We start from the raw sequence: 23,754 nt of genomic DNA on the forward strand, positions 1-23,754 counted from the left end.
AAATATTACATAGGATCAATTGATTTTTCCAACCATTCATTCCATTCTTCCCAATTCATTGATGATGGTATATTCCAGAAAGGATTGTTTTGGTCGTATTTGAATAGAACGTCGTCAAGTATATCAGTCGGTTGTTGTATTGGTGCAAATGATACTGCTGATATATTGTCTGATTGTGATTTTGTTGAGGATAGAGGAGATATTAGACTGTCATCATTATTCTCAAAAGTTTGGAATTTCGATAATGTAGATTTTTGGTCGTTCTTTTCTTTGGTAGGTGCTGTGAATCCAAATTGTTGAAGTGTATAGGCTTCTTGATAATACTGATCCTCATTTCCAGCGACTGTTAAAAAAAAAAAAAAGAAAACAGTTAGTGAAAGTTTGTTTCATAACCATCTATATTTACAAGAGGATGACTTCGTTTGTCGGTTTTGCCAATTTTGAATCAAGTTTGTATCCAGAAAAGAAGAAACAGATGGCGTAGTTGTTGATGTATGGAACGTTGATTGGTCAATCGTGTTCTCTTTATTTTGTGGTAGTGATTCAGATGATGATGATGTAGATGTTCGATTAATAACATTCACAAGAGGAGATAAACTAGTGTCTCGATTGGAAGGTGGTATATTATTGTTGTCGATGATGTTTCGTAGTAAAATGTTGAGTTTCTTTGCCGAACTTGACATATATTGTAGTTTATCCAGTAAATCCATTCCTCTATTCAAATCCAATTTGGCTGCTCTTGATATTTGTGTGTCTGTACTACGAGTGTTGTAAATATGAATCAAACAGCATTGCATCACTGGATATAAACTGAAAGAATAAGGACATAGTAAAAAGTCGTGAATCGAAAGTCCTGCTGCGATACGAATGCCTCTTGTTGCCGCGCTTGTACATATTTGGAAGGATGAGAAGGATGATTTTGAGATAGGTTTCCCTGTTGCACTAAATTGAATAAATGGTCGATGCAGTAGAATCAAAGCGCTAAAATAAAATAGTAGCATTGATGCTAAATCGAAAAGAAAAAAAAATAGTCTTGAGTGCTATGTATATATATATGTATATATTTCGGTTTACCAGTAACTGGAGTAAAGTATCCTGTATGTTCATCGAAATCTTCATTTCTAGATTGCCGTAGAGCTCTTGAGAATGAGAATCGCCATTCAGTCAATTCATGATCCAATCTTGTAACCAATCCATCCATGCTACCTTTAGACCAAGCATTCTGCATTTTTGGAGAATAAAGGCCTTGAATGATTCTTCCCAGTATTTCAGAAAGTTTGACAAATTGAATAAATAGTTGATAAATTTCGACAGTGCCATTTGTATCTTGAGGTTGGTAAGTTGCCGATGGAAATCGAGGACCAATAATATCAGTATCACCTTCATCTAATACTTCTTTCCAAGTAGCACTTGCATTTGGATAACCAACATCATTCTATAAATGCAAAAGGGTCAGTACTTCCTTTTACTCTAATACAAATATCGAATTTCATTGATTACATACTTCATCTTGTATACTTAATGGTTTTCCTTGTAGTGCAGATTGGAAGCGATCAGAAACATAAAGGGCCCACCAAAGTCGTTTTCTAGTTTCCTTTTCACTGTCAGATATATCCCAATCATCACAATTTCTATGAAGTCCAAGCATTTGGGCCAATCGAATTGCCTATCATCAAAGAATAACGAACAAAATAAACTGATTGTTTTTTCTCGCCCAATATACAAAAAAAAAAAAAAGAAGTACTTACAAATCCACCCATGAGCCAGCATGCAGATGACTTTGAATCAAGATTACCACGATGATTGTGTATCAATACAATAGCCTGAATCTTTGAAGATGTTGGATTGACCGTCCACCTTGAGACAATATCTACATTAAAACAGGGATTGAGATTAGTTCTAATCCTTTTTTTTTTTCCATAAAGTTACCTTGAGCTTGATTGAAGAAATGATCAGACCATCCCATAGGTACATCCCATATAGTATCTTTTGGTACTTTTTTTAGTCGATCTGGTTCAAGATATTCACATTCTACGAATCTTGCCGCTGCACCAAACATTGCATTTAATAGTTCACCAGATGGATAAGTTTCAGTTTGATCACGATACTGCTTCAAAAATTCTATCTTATTGATGACTGGTAAGATTGGATGTACATTAGCAAAGTAACTAGCAGTTTTATATTTACATATAATCAAAGCGAATAATTAGTAAAGTGATATATCTATTATTTATATAATTACTTACATTTTCAATAATCTAGTAGAAGTATGTTGATCTACGCCAGTAACATTGTATATATATCCATGAATACCAAGAGCATTAGGCGCCACATTATTCCATTCAAAATGAGGTATTTTGATACCAGATAGATTCTGTTCATTCACACCGTCAGCCACGAGTACAATCTTATCACCAAAACGCTTGATGCGATGTCCTTTCCATTTGCTATTGTCATCTAATTTGATTTTGCCAGAGAGGAACTGTAATTCTGCCATTTCACCCAAGTAGTATATACTGTCGTATGTTGTTCCTGGTGGCCACTGTCGAGATTGTAATGAATCCAGTCTTTGCATATGTTTTGAGAAAGCTGCGTAGGATTTGGACTGTTGTCGTTGATATTTCGTTTCCATAAACCTGTCATTATCATTGTCATTCATGCTATTTTGAATATCATTGGTTGATCTTACTAGTGGTGTAACCGTTTTCTTACTATTGATTTGTTGGTGATCGATAGATTTTTCTGACGCTTTCTTGTTCCTTATTCGCTGTGTCATAGATTCTATTGACCGTATTCGTTTTTCTAGATCGTTTGATTGCCTAAAATAAATAAAACTAGATCATTAAAATGAAGAATAAGAAGACACTCAACTTTTTACTCTTGTTCTAGAATTACCCTCGAGGTGGACCTCTTTTCTTTGACCTAAAAGTAAACAAAAAAAAAGGGGAATGGTTAGACCGATAAAACTACAAATAATGTGTACATCCTTTACTTACTCCTTCGTGAATATACACACTTCTTCATAGGCAATACAATTCAAACATGGTTGACCTGGTTGGAAATGGCACTTGACTTTTTTCTTACGGCATAAATCGCTATATAAAAGTTTCATCAGAAAGTCGTCAAGTTTACTATTTTGTTTTCCTTTCTATTCACTTACCAAGCACGAGTTCCCCGTTTTCTTTTCTTTGTTTCAATGTGTTCTTGAATCGTAGTAATAGAATCATTTTCATTCATAACGATGAATAGAAAAAAAAAAAAAGAGGCAAGAGTACATTCAAAAAAAGAAAAAAGAATAAGATTTTTTTTTTTATTTTCCGTCAAACGAATAAAAAAATCAAAAAAACTACAATACGACAATCTAAACAAATAACTAAATAATTTACAATCTACTCCATAACCATCCAGAGTACCAATTTGATTTCTTGGGAATCACCAATCTGGGTTCGATTTCGATTTGTTCAACAGAAGTAACAGGACCAACATCTTGGAGAGAAGCTTCAGTATGATCATTTTGATCTTTGAGTTCGATCACAGTAACAGTAATGTCATCACGATAACGGCGAGAGGGTTGACGGGTAAGACGTTTAGACATTTCTAAAGTTTCATCAGTCACAGGTACTCGTACGCCTATATTCTTGTACACAGCATCATAAAGAAGTGATTCACGTATCATATGTGTCGCAGGATTGGCTTCTTTGCTGTTTTTGGCGGAATCCCAGATACTAATAAGTTGAGCAGCCACTTGATCACCATCTTCACTTCGTACATTATCCCAGCTAAGTTCATCCCAAAGTCCATCCGTACCAATAATGATATATTTATCCCCTTTTTGAAGTTTGTGGTGAGATGTCAATGGTTTGGAAGATAAGTAAGGTGGCGTACGATAATTAACTACAATGCGATGATGGTATCTGGCAAAAGTACTGTAAGCTTCATAAGGAATAAATGGTAAAACTTTGATTTGATAATCGCGAGGAACCTTGTACATAATATCACCAAAGGCTACATAAAAAAATCAAAAATAAATGATTAAGTATTAAATATATATTTTTTTTTTAAAAAAACAAAAGTGGGCCTTACATCCACCAACAGCAATCAGTCCAAATATACGATTTCGTTTAATAATATCTTCTGCTTCATCAGGTGGATGTTGAGAAATCATATGTTCGCGCCATGCAGGATTAGCTGGAGATTCTTCTTCTACTAATCGTCGACCAGACCAGGTACCATCTTCTTCTTGGCGGACAACTAATTTATTTTAATAAAAAAAAAAAGAAGTTAATTCATATTGATAATAATGATGTTGGTTAAGAATAAATAAATAAATAAAAACTTACTGACAACACGAGAATCACCAGTATTAGCAGCATAAAGGTCATCACCATCCAAATAAATAGCACATGCACAAGAACCATGAATAGCTTCCTTGATGATCAAATCAGCAGCAGCAGGATTAGCATGTTTTCGGACGGCATCTTGGACATCTTTTTCAGTGAGGCGTTGAACATTTCTAGGGAAAAGATCGTAAAACCGTTGTTGAATATCTTGATCCAAATCTACAAATGCAGTACTAATAGCTTCTTCCACCGTTTCTTTTTCTGTTTTGGTTTCCAACTGACGAGCCACGTAACTAGGTAATTGTTTTCGAATCAATTTTGAACAAAGAGGTCCAATATGTCCTATTATATTATACATAAGAGAAAATTAGTTAAAACCATCTTATTAAAATATAATTTTTTTTTTTTTTTTTTTTTACCATCATATACACCAGCGTATAAACCATTGTTACCAATAAGATAAGTACTATAATGATCTTCTACCGGGTTATTGGAAGCAAGTTGACTTGTATAAACTGCACGGACGTGATTTAAATTAACCTTATTTGCAAACTGTTTAGCACGTAAGCGTGTATTAATTTCTTCAGGTGTTAACCACTTGAAAGGACGCGAGTCATTGTATGGTTGTTCTTGTATATTGTTGTCAAACGTATCATTTTGTTTTCTTGGTTGGTTTTGATAAATATAATATGTAGCACCTGATAAGCCTAAACTAACGGCAACAGTAGATATTGTACGGATAGGAACAGGCATAAAAGTAGAAAAGGGAAAGATAGGCAAAGGATATATTTATAAAAAAAAAAAAAGAGGGAAAGAAAAAAAAGAATGGCGAAAATTGTCTCAAAACAATTTCATTCACCGCATAACATAGTTATTGTAATATTTTTGTTTTTTTTACAAAACTAAGTTTGACAATATATTTAAAAAAAGAAAATCAAAAACGATGATACATTATATATAGATAATGGTCAACTGTGAGTCATTATTATAATGAACATTCTCCTTAACATTGTATTTGACTAGATTTGGTAAGTAATTTGGCGCATCTTATTGGTGGAGACAGCCTCAAGCGTAAAAAAAAAAAAAAAAGTTTTTAAGTGCCTATGTTTTGACACCTTTTTTTTTCTCTTTCCCTTTTTCTTTCTTATAAAACTTCCAGTTTAACAATATGACTGAATCTTGGTCTGCTAAAAAGGTTCGCTCTTCCTTTATCGAATTCTTTGAAAAGAATGGTCATACTTTTTATGCCTCTTCTCCTACGATTCCTCATGATGATCCTACTTTACTATTTGCCAACGCTGGTATGAATCAAGTAAGTTTACTCTCTGATAATGAAACCAATTGACTAGAAAACAAAATCGTATTGATTTACTTAACTTTTTTTTCAATTTTATTTTATCAATATTAATATTCTTAGTATAAACCTATCTTTTTGGGTACCGTTGATCCTTCTTCTCCTCTTTACAACTTGAAACGAGCCACCAACTCTCAAAAGTGTATTCGTGCAGGTAAAAGTCTTTAATCTACAGAGTTATTTATAAATACTAAAATATTCATGTTTATTATTGATTAACTAGGTGGTAAACATAATGATTTGGACGATGTTGGTAAAGATACCTATCATCATACCTTCTTTGAAATGTTGGGTAACTGGTCTTTTGGTGATTATTTCAAGGTACCTATTACATATTTCAGTTTATATTAAAAAAAAAAAAAAAAGAAAACAACATGCAATAACTTCAAATCTCTCTCTCTCTCTCTCTCTCTCTCTCTCTCTCTCTCTCTCTTTCTTTTCTTTTTTTTTTTTCTTCTTCTCTCACTATAGGCTGAAGCTACAAAATACGCTTGGGAATATTTGACCAAAGTATTAAAACTTCCTGAAGATCGTCTTTATGTCAGTTATTTTGGTGGGGATGACAAATTGGGACTTGAACCTGATCTTGAAGCTAAAAAGATTTGGATGGATCTTGGTGTAGAAGAAAAGCGTCTTTTACCTGGTGATTCTAAGGATAATTTCTGGGGTAAGTAAAACAAGGCATAATGGGTGAACAAAAGTTAGTAAACTAACGATTTGATTTATATATATATATATAGAAATGGGTGAAACTGGTCCATGCGGTCCTTGCTCCGAAATTCACTATGATCGTATTGGTGGTCGTGATGCTGCTCATCTTGTCAACATGGATGATCCTAATGTATTGGAAATCTGGAACGTTGTGTTTATTCAATTCAATCGTGAACAAGGTGGTAAACTCCGTCCTTTACCTAACAAACATATTGATACCGGTCTTGGTTTGGAACGTCTTGTTTCTATACTTCAAAACAAGTATTCTAACTATGATACTGATGTCTTTATGCCTCTCTTTGCCAGAATCAAGGAAATGACTGGTGCTCGTGATTATGCTGGCAAATTGGGTGAAGAAGATGCTGATGGTATTGATACTGCTTACCGCGTTGTGGCTGATCATATTCGTACCTTGACTTTTGCTATTACTGATGGTGGTGTTCCTAGTAATGAAGGCCGTGGTTATGTCTTGCGTCGTATCTTGCGTCGTGGTGCCCGTTATGTCCGCAAATACTTTAACGTTCCTATTGGAAACTTCTTCTCTTCTCTTGTGGATACTTTAGTTGAACAAATGGTAAAAGATTAATTATTAGCATACTTTTCATTGATGATGACCGACTAACTGACTTTTTTTTTTTTTTTTTTTTTTTTTTTTACCATTTAGGGTGAAGCTTTCCCTGAATTATTGAAAAAGGTCGAAGAAGTCAAATCTATCTTGGACGAAGAAGAAGTTGCTTTTGCCAAGACTTTGGATCGTGGTGAAAAATTATTCGAAAACTATCTTGCTGCTGCCAAAGAACGCGGTAGTAAGACACTTTCTGGAGCTGATGTCTGGCGTTTATATGATACTTATGGTTTTCCTGTGGATTTGACTCGGGTGATGGCTGAAGAAAATGGTATGTCCGTAGATGAAAAGGAATTCGAAGCCTCTCAAGAAGCTGCCAAAGAAGTCTCTCGTCGTGGTAAGGCTACTAATGCTCAAGAATCTGTCGCTTTGGATGTACATGATTTGGCTGAATTGGGCAAGAATGAACAAGTACCCAAGACTGATGATTCATTCAAATATAGTAAGTAAAATGTATCTCAACAAAAAAAAAAAAAAAAAGGGGGATCAATATGTGATTCAATTTGGGTTTTAATTTTTTATATCTATTTGTATATATTCTTCATAGGTGGTGGTAATGTTCAAGGTCTTATCAAAAGCATTTACTACCAGCATAAATTCCTCTCTGATACCAAGGATATCCCTGAAGGTGCTAATTTTGGTATTTTGACGGACAAGACTAATTTCTATGCTGAATCAGGTGGACAAGAATATGATACTGGTAGTATCATCTCTTTGGATGGAAATACTGAATTTGTGGTAGAAGATTGTCAAGTATATGGTGGTTATGTACTTCATGTGGGACATTTGAAATATGGTTCTTTCAAATATGATGATCAAGTTGAATTATCCTTTGATGATGTAAGCAATAATAATAATAAAAAAAAGAGAACGAAAAAAAAATAATGATGGATATAAAAAATGACATTGGACTAATGTTACTTTGTCCTTTTCTTTGAATCTAGTTACGTCGTTTCCCATTAAAAAACAACCATACTTCGACCCATATTTTGAACTTTGCTCTTCGTCAAGTATTAGGTGAATCTATTGATCAACGTGGTTCTCTTGTTGCCCCCGAAAAACTTCGATTTGATTTCTCTCACAAGGTATATGAAAATAAATGGATGATTTTCTTTTTCTTTCACTTACAATTTTTTTTATATATAGTCGGCTGTTACTCCCAAACAACTTGCTGAAGTGGAAAAGATCTGTAATGAATTTATCATCAAGAACTCACCAGTTTACTCCAAAGAAGTTCCATTACCCGTTGCCAAAGCTATTCATGGACTTCGTGCAGTCTTTGGTGAAACTTATCCTGACCCAGTACGTGTTGTATCTATTGGTTATGATGTGGATGAAGTAACTGCCGATGTGTCAAATCCTAAATGGGCTACTACTAGTGTTGAATTTTGTGGAGGTACTCATGTGACCAAGACAGGAGATATCAAGCTGTTTGCCATTCTTGAAGAAAGCGGTATTGCCAAGGGTATTCGCCGTATTATTGCTGTGACTGGAGAAGAAGCTCTTAAAGCTGACCGTGTTGCCAAAGAATTTGCTCAACGTTTAGACCAATTGGAAAAGATGACTGACAAGGCTCAAGTTGAAATTGAACTCAAGAACATGGCTCGAGATCTTGAAACATTAACAGTATCTGTGGTTGCTAAGGCTGAATTCCGTGAACGATATAACAAGAGAAAGAAGGCATTTGACGAATTGGAAAAGGCTCGACAAAAGGAACAAGCTTTGGAAGTGACGGAAGCTGTCAAGAAATACTTTGAAGAAAACGCTGATGCCAAGTATGTGGTTTTATCATTGAATGTAGGTAATAATAGCAAGGCTTTATTGGCTGCCATCACCTATGTCAAGTCAAATCTCAAGGATAAGGCTGTTTATCTCTTCTCATCTGATGCTACCTCTGGTCGTGTTGCACATAATTGTTTTGTTGGTAAAGTTCTCATCACTAATCATGGTCTCAAGGCTTCCGATTGGGCTGGCGTAGTTGCTGAAAAAGTGGGTGGGAAAAAGGGTGGCAAGGATGAATCTGCCCAAGGATCTGGTGATAATATTGCTGGTTTAGATGATGCTATCAAGGTGGCTGAAGAATTCGCAAAAATGAAGATTAGTGCTTAGGACTCTTTTTTTTTTTCAGCAAGTTGTGATCATATTAGCATAGTCTAGTCTTGTTATTATTATTATTATACTATTTTATTTTTATTATATATAGTTTATTGTATGTACTTTTTTTTTTTTTTTTTTAGATTGTGATTTTGGTTAGGTTTTTCATCTTATATGAATATGCTTCCACTGCATGATCGATGTTTGTTTGATTGATATGAATAAAATATACTTTTGGGTTTTTAACTATCTTTGGTTTTTTTTTTTTTTTTTTTTTTTTTTTTTTTTTTTTTTTTTTTTTAGGGACATTTCAATATACGTTTAAAGGTTAGGAAGGGATAGGATTCCAAAAAATCACTTTTGATATTATCGGTGCATCCACTCAAAACATAGTGTCTGTAATAAAGTAATCAATACATTGATCATTTGTACGAGAATCAGTATTCAAGGGTAGAGTATTTATTTATTTTTTTAATCATGAAGGTAAGCAGGAAAAGAGGAAAAGGTTGTACTAATAATACTGTTATCATTGATTAGTGATGGTGATGGAGAGGATGATAGTGATGATGCTGGTGATTTTGTTGTTGTTGCAGGTATAGTGATGTATGAATTTGACAAAGGTATCGAAGTTTGTAACGATAGTATGGTATCCGTTTGATCTTCCGTCTTGATAGGATTCATTATCGGATGATGATGATTATGCTGGGCATAGCTTTGCTATAGAAAAAGGGGGAAAAAAAAAGGAGATGAAATGGTCTGTACATACAATGTCACTCTTTTTTTTTTTTTTTTTTAATATTCTTTCATTTGTTTGATGATATTCTACTAGTATTACCATATATGAACTTTGACCATTACAAAACAATAGATTCGATTTCAAAGTATTGATTTCTTTCTGATATACTGTGATCATTGATCGCAAATGTTGATTCTGTGTTGATAGCATTTCATAGTTTGTTTCAAGATCTTGTATCCATTTTTTTTTCTTTTCTCTACATTTTAAAGCTAAAAGTATTTTCCCAAATAGAAAAAAGTTCAGCGGAATATCAATGTAGTTTGTTTTCTGTATTTTTTTTTTTTTTTTTAATTTCCCTATTTTTAATATATCTCGATCGATCCTTTTTTTTTTTTTTTATATATATATATTACCTGCGATTCGATTTCGTTTTAAAAAGTTTTTTCTTTGGTTCTCCGCATCAGCCTCTTCGAAAATGATGGTTCTTTTCCTGCCACCATGATTTACTTTTTTCGTTGTTTTTATTGTGGATGTCATATCGGATGAAGGTAATGATGATAATGGTGTTGGATCCAAATCATCGTGTTCCCTTTTTGTAAAACCATAATAAGATGTACTCATGTTGACCGTAGGAATCATTTCATCATTTGAAAAACCTAGTAAGAACGTACCTAATGTATACAAAGTGATGTCAGTTTAAATTGGGGTGTTATTTCTTCGGTGATGTTTGAAATTCTTCTCTCCATTTTTTTTTTTAATCATCCGATCCGTTACCGTTATAATCCATGTAGTGACAAAGTAGAATATAAAAGTGAGAGAACTAGATATAATGAATGAAAGAATAAAAAAAAAAAAAAAAGAACGGGAGGGAAAGCGAAAAAGATGGAAATCAAATATATGTATATTTGTAGAAAAGAATAGAATATCAGAAACAACCTTTAAACTTCCCTTTTTTGTTAAAGTTTTCGTTTCTCTTTTACAATGATTGTCCATGCGAAAAAAAAAAGTTAATTCTATCCCTAAAAAGGAATCCTGTTTCTAATACCCCTTCCCAAGCATCATTGCATACAAGTAAAATCGGACAGGGTCAATTGACATCGGCGATCTAAAACTTGTCCAACAAAAGATTTCATTTCTTTTGAATGTAATGTTCAAATGTGACATCCGAATCTACAATGTACCTACCATAAATCAATTTACGCATTAATCATCTACATATTGATCATCTACATATTGATCATCTACATATTGATCATCTAGTTATGGATCATCTAGTTATGGATCATCTAGTTATGGATCATCTAGTTATGGATCATCTAGCTATGAATCATCTAGTTATGGATCATCTAGCTATGAATCATCTAGTTATGAACCATCTACCTAATAATCCATCGCACTCTTTACATCCATCATTCGTCATTGATCAATCATTCACCATTGATCAATCATTCATTATCATCAAAGAAATAGACATCACCATCATCAAGTATAATCCATCACCAGTCCATCCATGAAAATAAATGGTCAATCATTACGTGATGACAGCACTTTTTTTTTTTTTTTTTTTTTTTTTTTTGGCCAAAAGGATTACCACATTGGGATCATTAAATTTTCCTTTCAGGATAAGCTTTCTTATAATTTCCGTTCGAAAAAAGACCTAAATGATTTATTTCCATATACATATAAACAGGTACTTTGGATGGGTTTTTATTGAAAAAAAAAGTGGAGATTTCTCTTTCTTATTCTTTTCTCCTACTTTTTGTTTTCTGTTTTTTTTTTTTTTATTTTTTTTTTTTTATTTCTAATTCAATAAAGCTTGCCATGTCCAGTATTCAATTACCAGGTATGAGATATGATCCATCGTCCAATGATGATGGTCTTTTATTAGATCAACAACAACAACAGCAACAAGATCACACAGCACATTCCATGATGGAAAAAGACGTGATGCGATTGCTGCCGCCTACTTGGAAAACGTCAAAGGATAATAATCATATTCCTAACAGTAATGGAGGGGGAACATTGTCAACCTCGGGATTTTATCCCGGGGCGGACTTTGGACAATCCTTTGATGGTTTTCGAGTTAGGCCTCATGTACATGCTTTTCAACCTGATCATCATCATGCACTTCAACAACCAGCCAATCATCATGCTTTTGTTTCCAATCCTTCTGCTACTACTTATCCATCTCCATTGTTTTATAATACCAACACTAATAATAATAATAATACTAATAATACTATAAATAATAATAATAATAATAATACAAACTTATACTATCAACAGTTACAAACACCTCCACCACCTACTCAACAACATAATCAAAGAGAAGCCATTTTGACGGAGGTTTTAAAGTCCCGGCCAATGCGTAAACGTAGACGACCTCCTCATTCATATGCATCTTTGATTGCTCAGGCCATTTTAACATCTCAAGATCAAAAAATGACTTTACGAGAAATATATGAATGGGTTCAAACAAGATATCCTCATTTGTATGAAGCGAATGAAACAGGATGGCAGGTAAAAAAAAAAAAAAAAAATTCAAAGACTTGATTTCCTATTTTGTATTATAAAAAAAAAAAAAATAAAAAGACGAGCCAATCGGAAGTTAATTCTTTTCCTTTTCTTTCTTTCTTTCTTTTTTTTTTTTTTTTTTTTTTTTTTTTATAGAATACTATACGACACAATTTATCTTTGAATCGATGTTTCCGAAAGATTCCTAGGACACAAGATAGTGGCAAGAAAGGAACAAAAGGTGGCTATTGGACAGTGGATGTCGATCAACTGAACAATACAAACTTTGGTCGTCAAATCTTGGACAGTGGGTTTTTGGGAAGCATAGAATATTGGCATCAAGAACAAGAACAACAACAACAACAACAATTACGACATGTCTTGGCTCCTTCTAACAGCACATCTTCTGTGAGTCATCTTTCCACAGCAAGTTCATCATCTTCAAGTGCCAGTTTGAATAGTACCAATAGTCTTGTCAATAACAATAATAATCAACAAACCATGAATCAAGGACAACAAAGTGTAGAGGAAATCGATTTCAATACCCTAGTACCTTTTTATTCTACTCAACAACAACAACAACAACAACAAACAAGACATTATACCACAGATATTTTGGATACTGAACGAGCAGGTGGATTTTATGCGACAGCATCAGCAACAACAACAACAACAACAACGACAAGTGCTACACCATCACGTATGAAACATTCTTATGATAGCAACAATAACAATAATAGTAATGGAATAAACGTCAATCATGAATCTAGTATCACTTCAACAAGCTCCAAAACAAGTTCTGTACGTGGCTCAACGTCACCTGGTTCACCCGAAACTGACAATATGAGCACTCCCACTTTTCAATCTCTTACTCATTTTCATCAAAGGCAGCAATTGCAACAACAACAGCAGCAACAGCAACAACAACAACAACAACAGCAACAACAGCAGCATCAACAACAACAGCAACAGCATAACAATAAGATTGATTTGGATCCCCTATTGAATCCTTCCTTGATGCGTGTCAACAATATCCTCAATTAGATTTAGTTTCCTTTTTTTAATTATCTCTATCATCTCCTTTTATTCTTTTGATTCTTTGTTTTAGTATCATTGCATCTGTACCCAGTCTTTTTTTTTTTTTTTTATATACTTGAATAAAATGTGAAGCGCATTTATTTTTATATATATATATATATTAGAGAAAATGGATGGTGTAATTCTTTTGAAAAAAAAACAGTAGTATATCTTATAATTTGGTCATTATATTGAGATGATAAATAAGGCAGGACTGGGTAAAGTCGATTTCGATTGTACTTGAGTCTGATTGAGTAGATTCACTTCAGGGTTTTTTTTTTTTTTTTGCATTTCTAGGTCACTTCTTCCAAAAAAAGATCAGGAAGCGACTTGGCCAATCAGATTGAAGAACTATTCACAAATTCCGTCGCAACAGCAACTTTTTTATCACCTTTTTTTTTTTTTTTTTTTTATTCTTTCTTCGGCTTCCCTCCATTCTTCCTTCTCTTTTCTCTCTCTCTCTTTTTTTTTTTTTTCTATTTTTAAATACAATGTTATCATCATGATTGTCCATCTTTTACCTTTATTTTTATTGTTTTGGATATGGAATTTGCAAAATACTGTGACAGCAATCACTCGACAATACTATATTACAGCAGAAGAAGTGGACTGGGATTATGCACCTCAACAATGGGACAATCTTCGTGATCAACCTTTGAATCAATCGTTTATGTCTGATCTTTACACAGCTCGCAATGCTACCAGATTGGGAACTGTTTATCGCAAAGCAGTCTATCGTCAATATACCGATGCCTCTTTCTCTATTCCTATAGCTCATGATCCTGCTCTTGGTTTCCTTGGTCCTATTATCAAAGCAGAAGGTAAAAAAGAAAAAAAAAACTATTCTTTTTCTTTTCTATATAATATATAAAACATCACGTTGAATGATTAATTCTTTTAATATATATATATATATATATTAGCTGGGGATCGTATTCAAGTAGAATTCTTTAACCGTGCAAGTCAACCTTGTAGTCTCCATCCTCATACGATCAAGGCAACAAATGGATCTCTTCCAGGTAGGTCGGTACAACCAAATCAAGGCTATCACTATGTTTGGGACATTCCTGCGGATCTAGTGTTTCCTTCCAATCAATCTTCAATATTGTGGGTATATGTATCAAAGGCAAATCCGTTGGTAGATCTGAACGCTGGTTTGGTGGGACCCATTGTAGTATATGCACCTGGACATCTTGTAAAGGCATCGGCTAATAGCATGGTTGCTTCATTACCTGGAGTACAAGAAGTATTTACTATGATGATGACAACGGATGAAGGATTATCAAATTACCTACCATACTCGGCTCAACATTATAATAACAACATTAACAGCAATGACTTGGAACAACTGATGCGGACGGATGATCTGTTTTTGGAATCCAATCGAATGTATCATATCAATGGCTATATCTTGAACAATAATGCGGATCTCCGGGTATTCTATGGACGACCAGTACGATGGTATATTTTGGCATTTGGGTTGGAGGACGATGATGTACATACTGCTCATTGGCATGGAGCTACTTTATTGTATCATGGTCATCGTGTCGACGTGGTGGATCTCATGCCTGTCAGTTTTGAAGTACTGGATATGATGCCTGACAATGAAGGTCAATGGTTATTCCACTGTCATGTGGCTTCGCACTTTGAGGCTGGAATGACTGCATTTTATCAAGTCGAGAAATTGGAATATACTGGTGAAGAAGGTTGGGATGGTTGATGAACTGGAAACGTGGTTGTCTTTTTGGATTCTTTACTTTGTAGATATTCTCCTCCTCCTTTTTTTTTTTTTTTTTATTTACCCTTCGTTTGTATCAGGATCTCCATCTTATATACACATATAGATATTGTTTATCATCTCATTTTTAATTGAACAATAAATCATTTTGTTGCCCATCTAGAAACAACAAAAAAAAAAAAAAATGAATAAATAAATTATATGGACGTTTATTTTGGTTGGCCTATTGTAGAGAACTCATTTTGGCGGTTAATATTGAAAGAAGATTTGATTGATGTTATTAATTTATGTGAAAGATTGACTGTGAAAGAATGACGGATGATGATTGATCTCTAGAAAGATTTCGTATTATGTATTCAAGAGTGTTCCTATGATGATAACTATAGATGATGATTGAGAGTAACCACAATAATGACCAGCTGTGGGGAGGAAAAAAAAAATGATATGTAATGCGCCTATCCCATCCATGTCTGGTTTTGCATATCCATTCATCAGAAAACTTTACTATGACGTCTAGGGGACTCCTATACAATTTCTAGCCTAGATATGCATTCTAGGACCTCTAGGACCCCCCCCCCTAAATAGCTAGGCCTAGAAATAATAAAAATATTTGACTTCAATAAATCTATGACAAAAATATACTAAATCTAGGTAGGACACTATTACGGTTGAAATATAGGTATGGTCGACCTCCAGAGCAAGGAATTTCATTGATCAGTACAAATATACTATTGAAATCATAATTTTATTTCATCACTACAAATATTCTATACTACATAACTATACTACATAACTATAATAAGTAACTACACTATAATCGATAATATCCATGAACACACGACCAGAATCACAACTAATGCCATCACCAGGACAACGATCATGACTTGCACTTTGGGTAGGACTATTTTATTTGATACAGACACTTCAATTGGATAACAGAGCCATTCCAACGTAGAAGGCATCCGACCTTGGTTTTGTTGTATGGTTTACAATCTACAGATGAAATTAACAAAGTGCATAGTAATCTATCAATGCTCTCTTTTCTTTTTCTTTCTTTTTTTTTTCTTTTTCCATATAAATGTTACCTTGGCTATATCATTGAATGTTTGCATCATCTTTATTGTATAGACGATAATCTAGCAAGCTACAGATAAAATCAATAAAATGAGTAGTAATCCATCAATGTTTATTTCTTTTTCTTTTTCTATGTACAAGTTACCTTGGCTATATCATTGGATGTTTGTATCACCTTCATTATATAGACGATAATCTAGCAAACTACAAATAAAATCAACAAAATGAGTAGTAATCCATCAATGTTTATTTCTTTTTCTTTTCTTTTTTTCTATGTACAAGCTACCTTGGCTGCACCATTGAGCGTTTTGTACCACCAGTAAACCCAATGTCATCACAACAGTTAGCTCAGAGAGAAACAAAGGCTTGCCAAATGCAGATATCAGACAATTTCAGATCATCAAGAAAGATAGTTGTATCGTCTTACGTATAGCGCTCCACTATCAGTCATTGATATGATCCTCAATGATCTTTCCAAACCAAATACCGCAAATGTCAGGACTTAACAAGGACTCCAGGAAGAAACAACACGATCAACAGACAATAACTGAATTTCCTACGTGTTGCATTTTGCCCTCCACCTACTTGAGCACAAAATTCAGTCACTAGATTCATAAACGACTCTAGAGACTGATCATCCTCGACCAAGTCCATTGCCTGTAAACAAACAAAGATCAATACACCATGATCTTCGTCTGACCAAAAGCTAAGTATAAACTAATGATGACCATCCGACATTTGACTGTATAGACCACTATTCTGATACCTAACAGACAACAAAGAATCAACAAAATGAGTAGTAATCCGTCGATGTTATTCATTTTTTTCTTCTTTTACATATACATATTACCTTGGGTCATGCGCCAGTGTCAATGTATCAATAACAATACAATAAAAAGAAGGATCTAAAAAAAAAAGAAAGAAGCAAGTGATTGTATGTAATATCGGTTGATCCTCTTTTTTTTTTTTTGTACAACTTACTAGTTCGGCTCTACAGACGACAATCTTAATATCTACAGATACAAAAAGCAACAGAGAGAAAGAGTCCAACCAAATAGCAAAGAGATATTGAAGAGAACATCACCACAATGAACGACAGATGGGAGAGAGAGAGATAGAGTCCGAACAAGTAGAAAAGAAATTTTGAAATATCATAAGGAAGACTAACCAAGCAGTAAAAAGGACCTTCAAAAGTACTTGTGCATAATTGAATTGCATTGGCTGTGCAATGGAATCCGAAGAAAGAGAGAGTCCAACCAAGAAGAGGTCTTGAAATTGTAGACACTAGAATGAATTAACTATAAAACAAGTAACTAATTGTATTTTATACTATTTTTTATTTTATTATTATTATTTTATTTATTTTTTTAAATTGACAATAATAAAATAAGAATCCATTACTTGTCATTGTATTTTATATGTTACCTATCATGAGCCAATATAGAGACACGAACAAAGTGCGCAGGAGTAAAAAAAAAAAAAAAAAAGGTGTAGAGAAAAGGAAAGAGAAGGTAGAAAAAGAAAATTGTTAGGAAACGAAATAAATAAAAATGCAACGAAAAGTCCGACTAAGTAAAGGCAATGTGCCAAAGTAATATATAATAGAGAGAAAGAATATGTTGTAATGTACTAATGAGAATAAAGTATTTACAAAGAAGTAAGGTTAGTTTTTAATATTAAAGAAAAAGTGATAAAAAATATATGAAAAAGAGAACGACTTCATAATATATTTCTTTTTTTCATATCATTTAATTTATTTAAGGAACACATGCACACAAACAGTTGTTTAAAAGGAAATGATAGATAACATTAGAGAAAAGTGATGATTGTAAATAGTGACAATGAATATAATTTTATTAAACAAAAATAATGTATATGTGTATAATTGATATACTAAGTATGATATTAAAAAGAATCACCAACGCTTTAAGCCAGAATAAGATAAAAAGATCAAGAAGATATCTCTAATTGATTGTAAGTCGAATCCAATTGAATCCTATAATACATCCTGTTCATCCATTTCGCTGATCCAGACGGATAGCCACTTCTCGTAGTATCCCATTGACATGAAACTATAATGATCAATCTTCGTGTATCTAGATTTCTTTCTTTCTGTCAGACGTATATTCAGTAATAGTCATTATCCAGGGTACCAAGTAAGAAGGATGAGAAGAAGAAGAAAGAACGATAATCCTAGATAGACAGATGTTGTAGTAAAAAACATCAAGGTCGAAAGAACGTGTATAAAAGAAAAAAGAAGAAAAGTGAAGTTAGAAATAAGAAGAGGAAAAGAACTTGTTTTTGAAACTTACAACTAATAAGAGTGAATGTCTGTAAAAGCACATAGAGAAAAGGATATAGCAAAGAGGTTGGAATGATTTATGTATAAAAAGAAGAAAAGGTTAGAAAAAAAAACAGTATCATTATCTTTTTTTTTGTTTGTCTTACTTCAATCGTCATATTTGTCTCTAAAAAAAGAGATCAATATCATATAACGTTGATGGCATAATGAAATGGATTTACCTTATTAAACATAAGTAATACAGCATATAAGAGGTTAAAGGTACTTGTGTTCATTTGTTTTAACTAAAAGGTATAAACATACTACAAAAAAGAAGGATTCAGTCAGTTCATGAATACAATGAATATATGTATAAACAATCGTTTATTATTATTTCCATACCTTACTCTGATTTGTCTTAAAAGGTAAACGTATAACAGAAAGAAAAAAAGAAGAACAATAATGTGATAAAAATAAAAATAAGAAGAAGAAGAAGAAGAAGAAGAAGAAGAGTAAAAAATAAACAAACGTCCTTTTTTTATTTGGCAATGCATAATTTTCGCTCAGCGAGCCTGTGGGCAAAATATGCTCCTTCCAAATTAGGAATTCTACATAGAAGTCCCAATATTTTATTCAACTCTACATAGAAACCCTAAATTCTACCTAGAAAACCAATTTTTATTCAACTCTATATAGAAGTCCTAAATTCTGCCTATTTGACCTAATAATTATGTTTATTACAAAAAAAAAGGTAAATCTACCCATTATATGCTTTCTAGCCTAGATAGGAGAAAAGCGATCTGTGATGTTCAATTGATCTCTTCGTATACTCACCTATTCATATTCTATTCACATAAAGAAATTTATAGAAAAAAAAATATGGCTTTGTTGAGATTGAGAAAGAAGACAAATAATCAAATATGTTTTATTTTAACAAAACGAGATAATTCATATGATAATAAAAAAAAAAAAAGGTACTACAACATAATAAATATATAATGGGGAGGGAGAATAGAAGAAGTTGATATATATAAATAAAAGATGGACAAGGTATCAATAAACAAAAATAAATAAATAAGAGGAAGAAGGATATGTAAATCTACCTAGCTGCTAAGACATATATATTATCATTGGATCGTAAAACCAAAGAAGGAACAGGATTGGCATAAACAAAAGGTAATTCGTTACCCATATCTTCATCAGGAGCTCTAAACAAACCAACGGCTAGAATACCATGATCCAACAAGAGTCCATCGAATAAACTGGCAAACGTCATTCCCACATAGGCATCTGGCATCGGTATGGATGTCAAATGAGGAGCATGCATCGATGCCGTAGAGAGAGTCGAAATATCTTCTGTGATTGCATCCCCTTGATAAGCTGGTCCCGGCATGCCACAAAGTGCTTTGATGATGGATACAATATCTGGTTTGTAATATGTTTGGCTCAACAATACGTTACTGATCAAGCTGTCCACCACCACTTCCCCTGCTGCATATGCTGGCGTATAGAATACATCAATTTCTTCTGCCACATCTTTACCTTGAAGTAATTGCATAAAACGAATATTGGATTTTTCATCTATTTGTCCACACAAATATATATATATATATATTTAATTAGTAACTTTTCTTTCTCTTGTTTTATCTAATATCATTGTTCTAATTTGACTTACTTAGGTTGACGATACGGAAAGTCTCCGGATGTTGCTCGGGCATAAGTAGATCCATCAAATGGCTTGTCATGCTATTTTATTCATTTTGAATTAGTATCATATCGATTCAGTTTTTGTTATTTTGACTTACATCGCCGCACTATCAGCACTTTTTTCAGAAGTTTCAGAAGATTCCTTTTCACTATGACAAACACAAAAAAAAAAAAAAAAAAAAAGAGTATTAGTATCATTGTAGTTCCAATTTCATTTGATAAAATCCTTTGTTTAGCTTACCTCATCACTACCACTTGTTGAGCAGTTTTCACACCTGCACGTAGCAAATCATCAGGATATCGGGAATTACCCTAATTTGTATTTCATCAAAAAAAAAAAAAATCAGTGTTTCGTTTTGAATTTAAAAGTAAAAAAAGTAAACGTACAACCATGAAATAAAGCTTTGGAAACCGATTGAGTAATTCAAACATCTTTGGCTTTGGTAGAGTATTGCAAAGAATAATAATATCTCGTAGATCATTCCGTTTCAAATAAGGAGATCTATATATAAAGAAAGGATCAAATCAAAAAAAGATCAGTTAAACGTATAATAATATATTATCTTTTTATTCTTGTTTTTCCTTCTTTTCTTACCGTAAGTTGTATATGAATTTAAAAATATTGGTAACCTTGTCTTGTAAACATACCAGGATATGCCCAGTGATACCATCAGCAGATTCAATTACCACATCATGGAGATGTACAGGTTGGTCCAAAAGATAGCATAAAGGTAGGGAAGGTTCAGTCGTTCGGCTGGGTTGTTCTTGGTCATAAGCTTGGCCTAATCGTGCAATCAAGGTACGACTACCAGTTAGAAGTGCATGTCTTGTTGAAGGTAGTTTGCAAATACGGTAATGATGTTGATGACGCTGATGGTTGCGGGCCAATGATGATGATGATGTTGACTTGGAAGAACAGGTAGAGGAAGTACTAGTAGAATCAGAACGTCGAGTTTGACTAGGTGGGATAGTAGCTACTGGAGTTGAAGTTGAGGACGACGTACCATTCAAAGGAGGTGTTGGGGTTGCTAAAGTAATTTGAACACCTGCCGAAGATGTTGAAGGTAGCACTGACTGAGGTTGTTGTTGCTTGATCATAGGAGATGGTAATTGGAATGCTGTAGTAGTAAGAGTATCCTTCATAGGTTGTTCCATCTGTTGAGATACAAATTGTTGTGTGATATTACTGCTTCGAAACAATGGAGCTGGTGATTGTGGTCGAGTAATCCTAGAATTTCGCATTGCATGAATTGTTCGCCATGCATAAACCGAGTTCTAAAATAATTAACAACAAATATTTAGTAATCCTACAAATAGTATTTTTTTTTTTTAAAAAAAAAAAATTTTACCATTTTCCTAATGTCACGGACTTCTTTTGGACTTTCTGCCATATAAACACAAAGATCATTTTCCTTGATCACGTAATAATGACGCGGGTTCAGAAGGATTTCATATCGAGCCGAGTTTTCTACCTTTGTCTTGACAGCAAACAAGATCACTTGACATTCCCTGTATACAATCTAGCAAATTCAAATAAGAGATGTTAATGTTCAGAAACTTCATTGCAGAAAAAAAAAAAAAAACTTACCCATGATGCATCAGCAAAAGTCAATCCAATAAGACATTTTGCAGCGGGAGCCATATATATTTCATTACAAGATCCATCATCATATTGAGCTTGCCAGGATTCATCATAACGGTTCAAAGGTTGACGTTGATGTAGGAGATTTGTCAACAATGTTGACACACCACGGCATCTACAATTCATTGCCAAAAGATACTGTTTGAATTCACCAACACATATGATTTCTTTAGCCACCTTTTGATAAATAGCTGTACTTGGAGAAAGATTATAAGTATAGATCGGGACATTGTGGATAACGGTGAAGCAGTAAAGAGACCATAGTCGGACAGTGTTTCGTTCATCTTCTTTTGCATGATCAGATGCATTGTCATCTATCCATTTCATACAAAAAAAAGGATAAATATTGAATTAAAATATAGAACGATGTACTTTACCAGATATAGTGAAGATTGCTTTTGCATAACGGGCTCTCTATAGATCAAATTATTGATTAGAAAATCATTTTCTCAATTTATATATTTTTTTCATCATACTTACTATACGGATCAAAGTATCTTCATTCTATTGAAAAAAAAAATGTAAACAAAGAGAATTGAATAAGATCTTTATCATTGTTAATTTTTTTTATTTATTTACCAAAACAGAACCATGTAGAAACTGAATTCTGTGTCCCCACATTGAATTTCGTTCCATCAATTTGAGTTCTTCAGAAGGTGGATTGACATCCAGAAATATCACATTCAAATGAGGTTCAGCATGTTCCTATTTTATATATATATATATAAAAGAATATAAGTAAGTTTATGATATACACCATTTCGTTCCATTTCTTGATTCACTTACTCGATCTAAGAATCCACCCAAAATATCATTCACTTGTTCCGGTCGGAAGGATCCTACAATTAAGATAAAAGGTAATGATCCTGCGCTGACATGCCCACCACCATCTATCCCAGAGATAAAATTGAAAACAAAAAGAATAAGAACGATTGAATAATAAAGTTTCCGTTTCAATTTGTTACCATTTCTTTTCTGTAGTGTTCTTGCCACATCTGCTAATAGACTAGGTAAAACAGCCAAAGACACAACAATCAGAGTCATCATTACTACTCGACTTCCTTCTGTTCTAGGAGTAATATCTATACATGTATAAATATTATTGTTAGTTCTTCTTCAAATTTCTCTCACCCGAATGTTTACCTCCATATCCAACAGTAGATAAAGTGACCATGACAACATATCTATTATCCAAATATAAAAATAAAAATAATAAATAAATAAAAAATGATATAATCTAAATAGATAGTCAAACTTACAGTGAATCCAAGATTGAATAATTGACACTAGCAAAAGTTGCTTCACAGTATTGGAAAGCCGACATACCATTGTACAGGAGAACCACCAGAGTACAAATTAGATGTATCAATTTGGATTTGAGTGGATCAATCACCTTATCTAGATTTAGGATACATAAATCAATATAAATTCATCATCATTGACAGATTTTTTTTTTCATTACCTGTCATTTGTAAATTAGTCTTTATCTTCATCACACTTTTGATTCGTAAAAGTAAGACCCAGCTTCGTAGGAAATATGGAACTAGAATATCAATTGATTAATAAGGTCAAGTTTATATTGTTGAATAAGAAGAAAAAAACAGTTATTACCATAGAGGAATTGGCCATGATGGATAAAGTTAGAGATCACAAAAGGAACAGAGGTCAAAAGTTCAATACAACATCGAAAACTGAATAGGACCGATAATGGATGACCAATCATTATGATACCTATAAATGAATGTAAGTATTTATTATAGTGAAGAGTATATTTCGCTTACGCATAAAAAAGGAGCCCAAATCCCATAAAGATAAAAGTTGACAAAACCGCCAAAGATCATAGGATCGCCATTTGTAAAGC

General features: G+C 33.3%; 8 protein-coding genes across 8 annotated transcripts; 3 read left to right on the plus strand and 5 right to left on the minus strand.

Annotated features, from left to right (window-relative positions):
* Positions 1-5: 5 nt before the first annotated feature.
* BX664DRAFT_365600 (fungal-specific transcription factor domain-containing protein) lies at positions 6-2,575 on the minus strand (the record flags this gene model as incomplete). Its single annotated transcript, XM_051548480.1, has 7 exons — positions 6-343; positions 407-1,006; positions 1,075-1,435; positions 1,505-1,666; positions 1,749-1,870; positions 1,930-2,168; positions 2,247-2,575. 7 exons carry the CDS (start codon positions 2,573-2,575, stop codon positions 6-8), a joined length of 2,151 nt encoding a protein of 716 aa, XP_051400571.1.
* Positions 2,576-3,249: 674 nt separating this feature from the next.
* On the minus strand, positions 3,250-5,142 carry BX664DRAFT_280884 (phosphatase 2C-like domain-containing protein). Its single transcript, XM_051541503.1, has 4 exons — positions 4,760-5,142; positions 4,341-4,682; positions 4,084-4,251; positions 3,250-4,005 (listed from the first exon to the last, which is right to left on the minus strand). The coding sequence occupies exons 1-4, from the start codon at positions 5,091-5,093 to the stop codon at positions 3,383-3,385; spliced, it is 1,467 nt and encodes a 488-aa protein (XP_051400572.1). The 5' UTR covers positions 5,094-5,142; the 3' UTR covers positions 3,250-3,382.
* Positions 5,143-5,488: 346 nt separating this feature from the next.
* Positions 5,489-9,247, plus strand: BX664DRAFT_333748 (alanyl-tRNA synthetase). Its single transcript, XM_051545579.1, has 9 exons — positions 5,489-5,652; positions 5,758-5,848; positions 5,918-6,015; positions 6,166-6,361; positions 6,435-6,979; positions 7,070-7,472; positions 7,578-7,870; positions 7,975-8,115; positions 8,177-9,247. Exons 1-9 carry the CDS (start codon positions 5,509-5,511, stop codon positions 9,137-9,139), a joined length of 2,874 nt encoding a protein of 957 aa, XP_051400573.1. The 5' UTR covers positions 5,489-5,508; the 3' UTR covers positions 9,140-9,247.
* Positions 9,248-9,595: 348 nt separating this feature from the next.
* BX664DRAFT_314908 (uncharacterized protein) lies at positions 9,596-10,647 on the minus strand (the record flags this gene model as incomplete). Its single annotated transcript, XM_051542674.1, has 4 exons — positions 9,596-9,841; positions 9,960-10,129; positions 10,274-10,531; positions 10,635-10,647. The coding sequence occupies 4 exons, from the start codon at positions 10,645-10,647 to the stop codon at positions 9,596-9,598; spliced, it is 687 nt and encodes a 228-aa protein (XP_051400574.1).
* A 1,034-nt stretch (positions 10,648-11,681) lies between these two features.
* On the plus strand, positions 11,682-13,594 carry BX664DRAFT_314909 (fork head domain-containing protein; the record flags this gene model as incomplete). Its single annotated transcript, XM_051542675.1, has 4 exons — positions 11,682-11,954; positions 12,147-12,380; positions 12,531-13,175; positions 13,577-13,594. The coding sequence occupies 4 exons, from the start codon at positions 11,682-11,684 to the stop codon at positions 13,592-13,594; spliced, it is 1,170 nt and encodes a 389-aa protein (XP_051400575.1).
* Positions 13,595-13,935: 341 nt separating this feature from the next.
* BX664DRAFT_386172 (Cupredoxin) lies at positions 13,936-15,361 on the plus strand. The gene is made up of 2 exons (XM_051549310.1): positions 13,936-14,272; positions 14,375-15,361. Exons 1-2 carry the CDS (start codon positions 13,954-13,956, stop codon positions 15,169-15,171), a joined length of 1,116 nt encoding a protein of 371 aa, XP_051400576.1. The 5' UTR covers positions 13,936-13,953; the 3' UTR covers positions 15,172-15,361.
* A 752-nt stretch (positions 15,362-16,113) lies between these two features.
* On the minus strand, positions 16,114-17,481 carry BX664DRAFT_314911 (uncharacterized protein; the record flags this gene model as incomplete). The annotated part of the gene is made up of 8 exons (XM_051542676.1): positions 16,114-16,182; positions 16,275-16,325; positions 16,409-16,459; positions 16,691-16,764; positions 16,824-16,969; positions 17,114-17,168; positions 17,245-17,252; positions 17,432-17,481. The coding sequence occupies 8 exons, from the start codon at positions 17,479-17,481 to the stop codon at positions 16,114-16,116; spliced, it is 504 nt and encodes a 167-aa protein (XP_051400577.1).
* A 3,007-nt stretch (positions 17,482-20,488) lies between these two features.
* Positions 20,489-23,616, minus strand: BX664DRAFT_264101 (uncharacterized protein; the record flags this gene model as incomplete). The annotated part of the gene is made up of 13 exons (XM_051540799.1): positions 20,489-20,563; positions 20,642-20,753; positions 20,847-21,182; positions 21,563-21,749; positions 21,875-22,207; positions 22,271-22,307; positions 22,374-22,397; positions 22,473-22,598; positions 22,680-22,783; positions 22,859-22,942; positions 23,037-23,077; positions 23,153-23,291; positions 23,505-23,616. The coding sequence occupies 13 exons, from the start codon at positions 23,614-23,616 to the stop codon at positions 20,489-20,491; spliced, it is 1,710 nt and encodes a 569-aa protein (XP_051400578.1).
* Positions 23,617-23,754: the final 138 nt, after the last annotated feature.

The sequence above is a fragment of the Halteromyces radiatus genome (assembly GCF_025201355.1).
Source record: "Halteromyces radiatus strain CBS 162.75 chromosome Unknown BX664scaffold_4, whole genome shotgun sequence".
Classification (NCBI taxonomy): domain Eukaryota; kingdom Fungi; phylum Mucoromycota; class Mucoromycetes; order Mucorales; family Cunninghamellaceae; genus Halteromyces; species Halteromyces radiatus.

Excerpts from the sequence above, each read along its gene's own strand:
- BX664DRAFT_386172 (XM_051549310.1), top strand. The coding sequence starts at position 13,954 with ATGATTGTCCATCTTTTACCTTTATTTTTATTGTTTTGGATATGGAAT. Across the intron at positions 14,273-14,374 it reads TCCTATTATCAAAGCAGAAG|CTGGGGATCGTATTCAAGTA; the intron begins GTAAAAAAGAAA and ends TATATATATTAG.
- BX664DRAFT_280884 (XM_051541503.1), bottom strand. The coding sequence starts at position 5,093 with ATGCCTGTTCCTATCCGTACAATATCTACTGTTGCCGTTAGTTTAGGC. Across the intron at positions 4,683-4,759 it reads ATACGCTGGTGTATATGATG|GACATATTGGACCTCTTTGT; the intron begins GTAAAAAAAAAA and ends ATAATATAATAG. Across the intron at positions 4,006-4,083 it reads ACTGATTGCTGTTGGTGGAT|CCTTTGGTGATATTATGTAC; the intron begins GTAAGGCCCACT and ends TTTTTTATGTAG.
- BX664DRAFT_333748 (XM_051545579.1), top strand. The coding sequence starts at position 5,509 with ATGACTGAATCTTGGTCTGCTAAAAAGGTTCGCTCTTCCTTTATCGAA. Across the intron at positions 5,653-5,757 it reads CCAACGCTGGTATGAATCAA|TATAAACCTATCTTTTTGGG; the intron begins GTAAGTTTACTC and ends TAATATTCTTAG. Across the intron at positions 5,849-5,917 it reads TCAAAAGTGTATTCGTGCAG|GTGGTAAACATAATGATTTG; the intron begins GTAAAAGTCTTT and ends TTGATTAACTAG.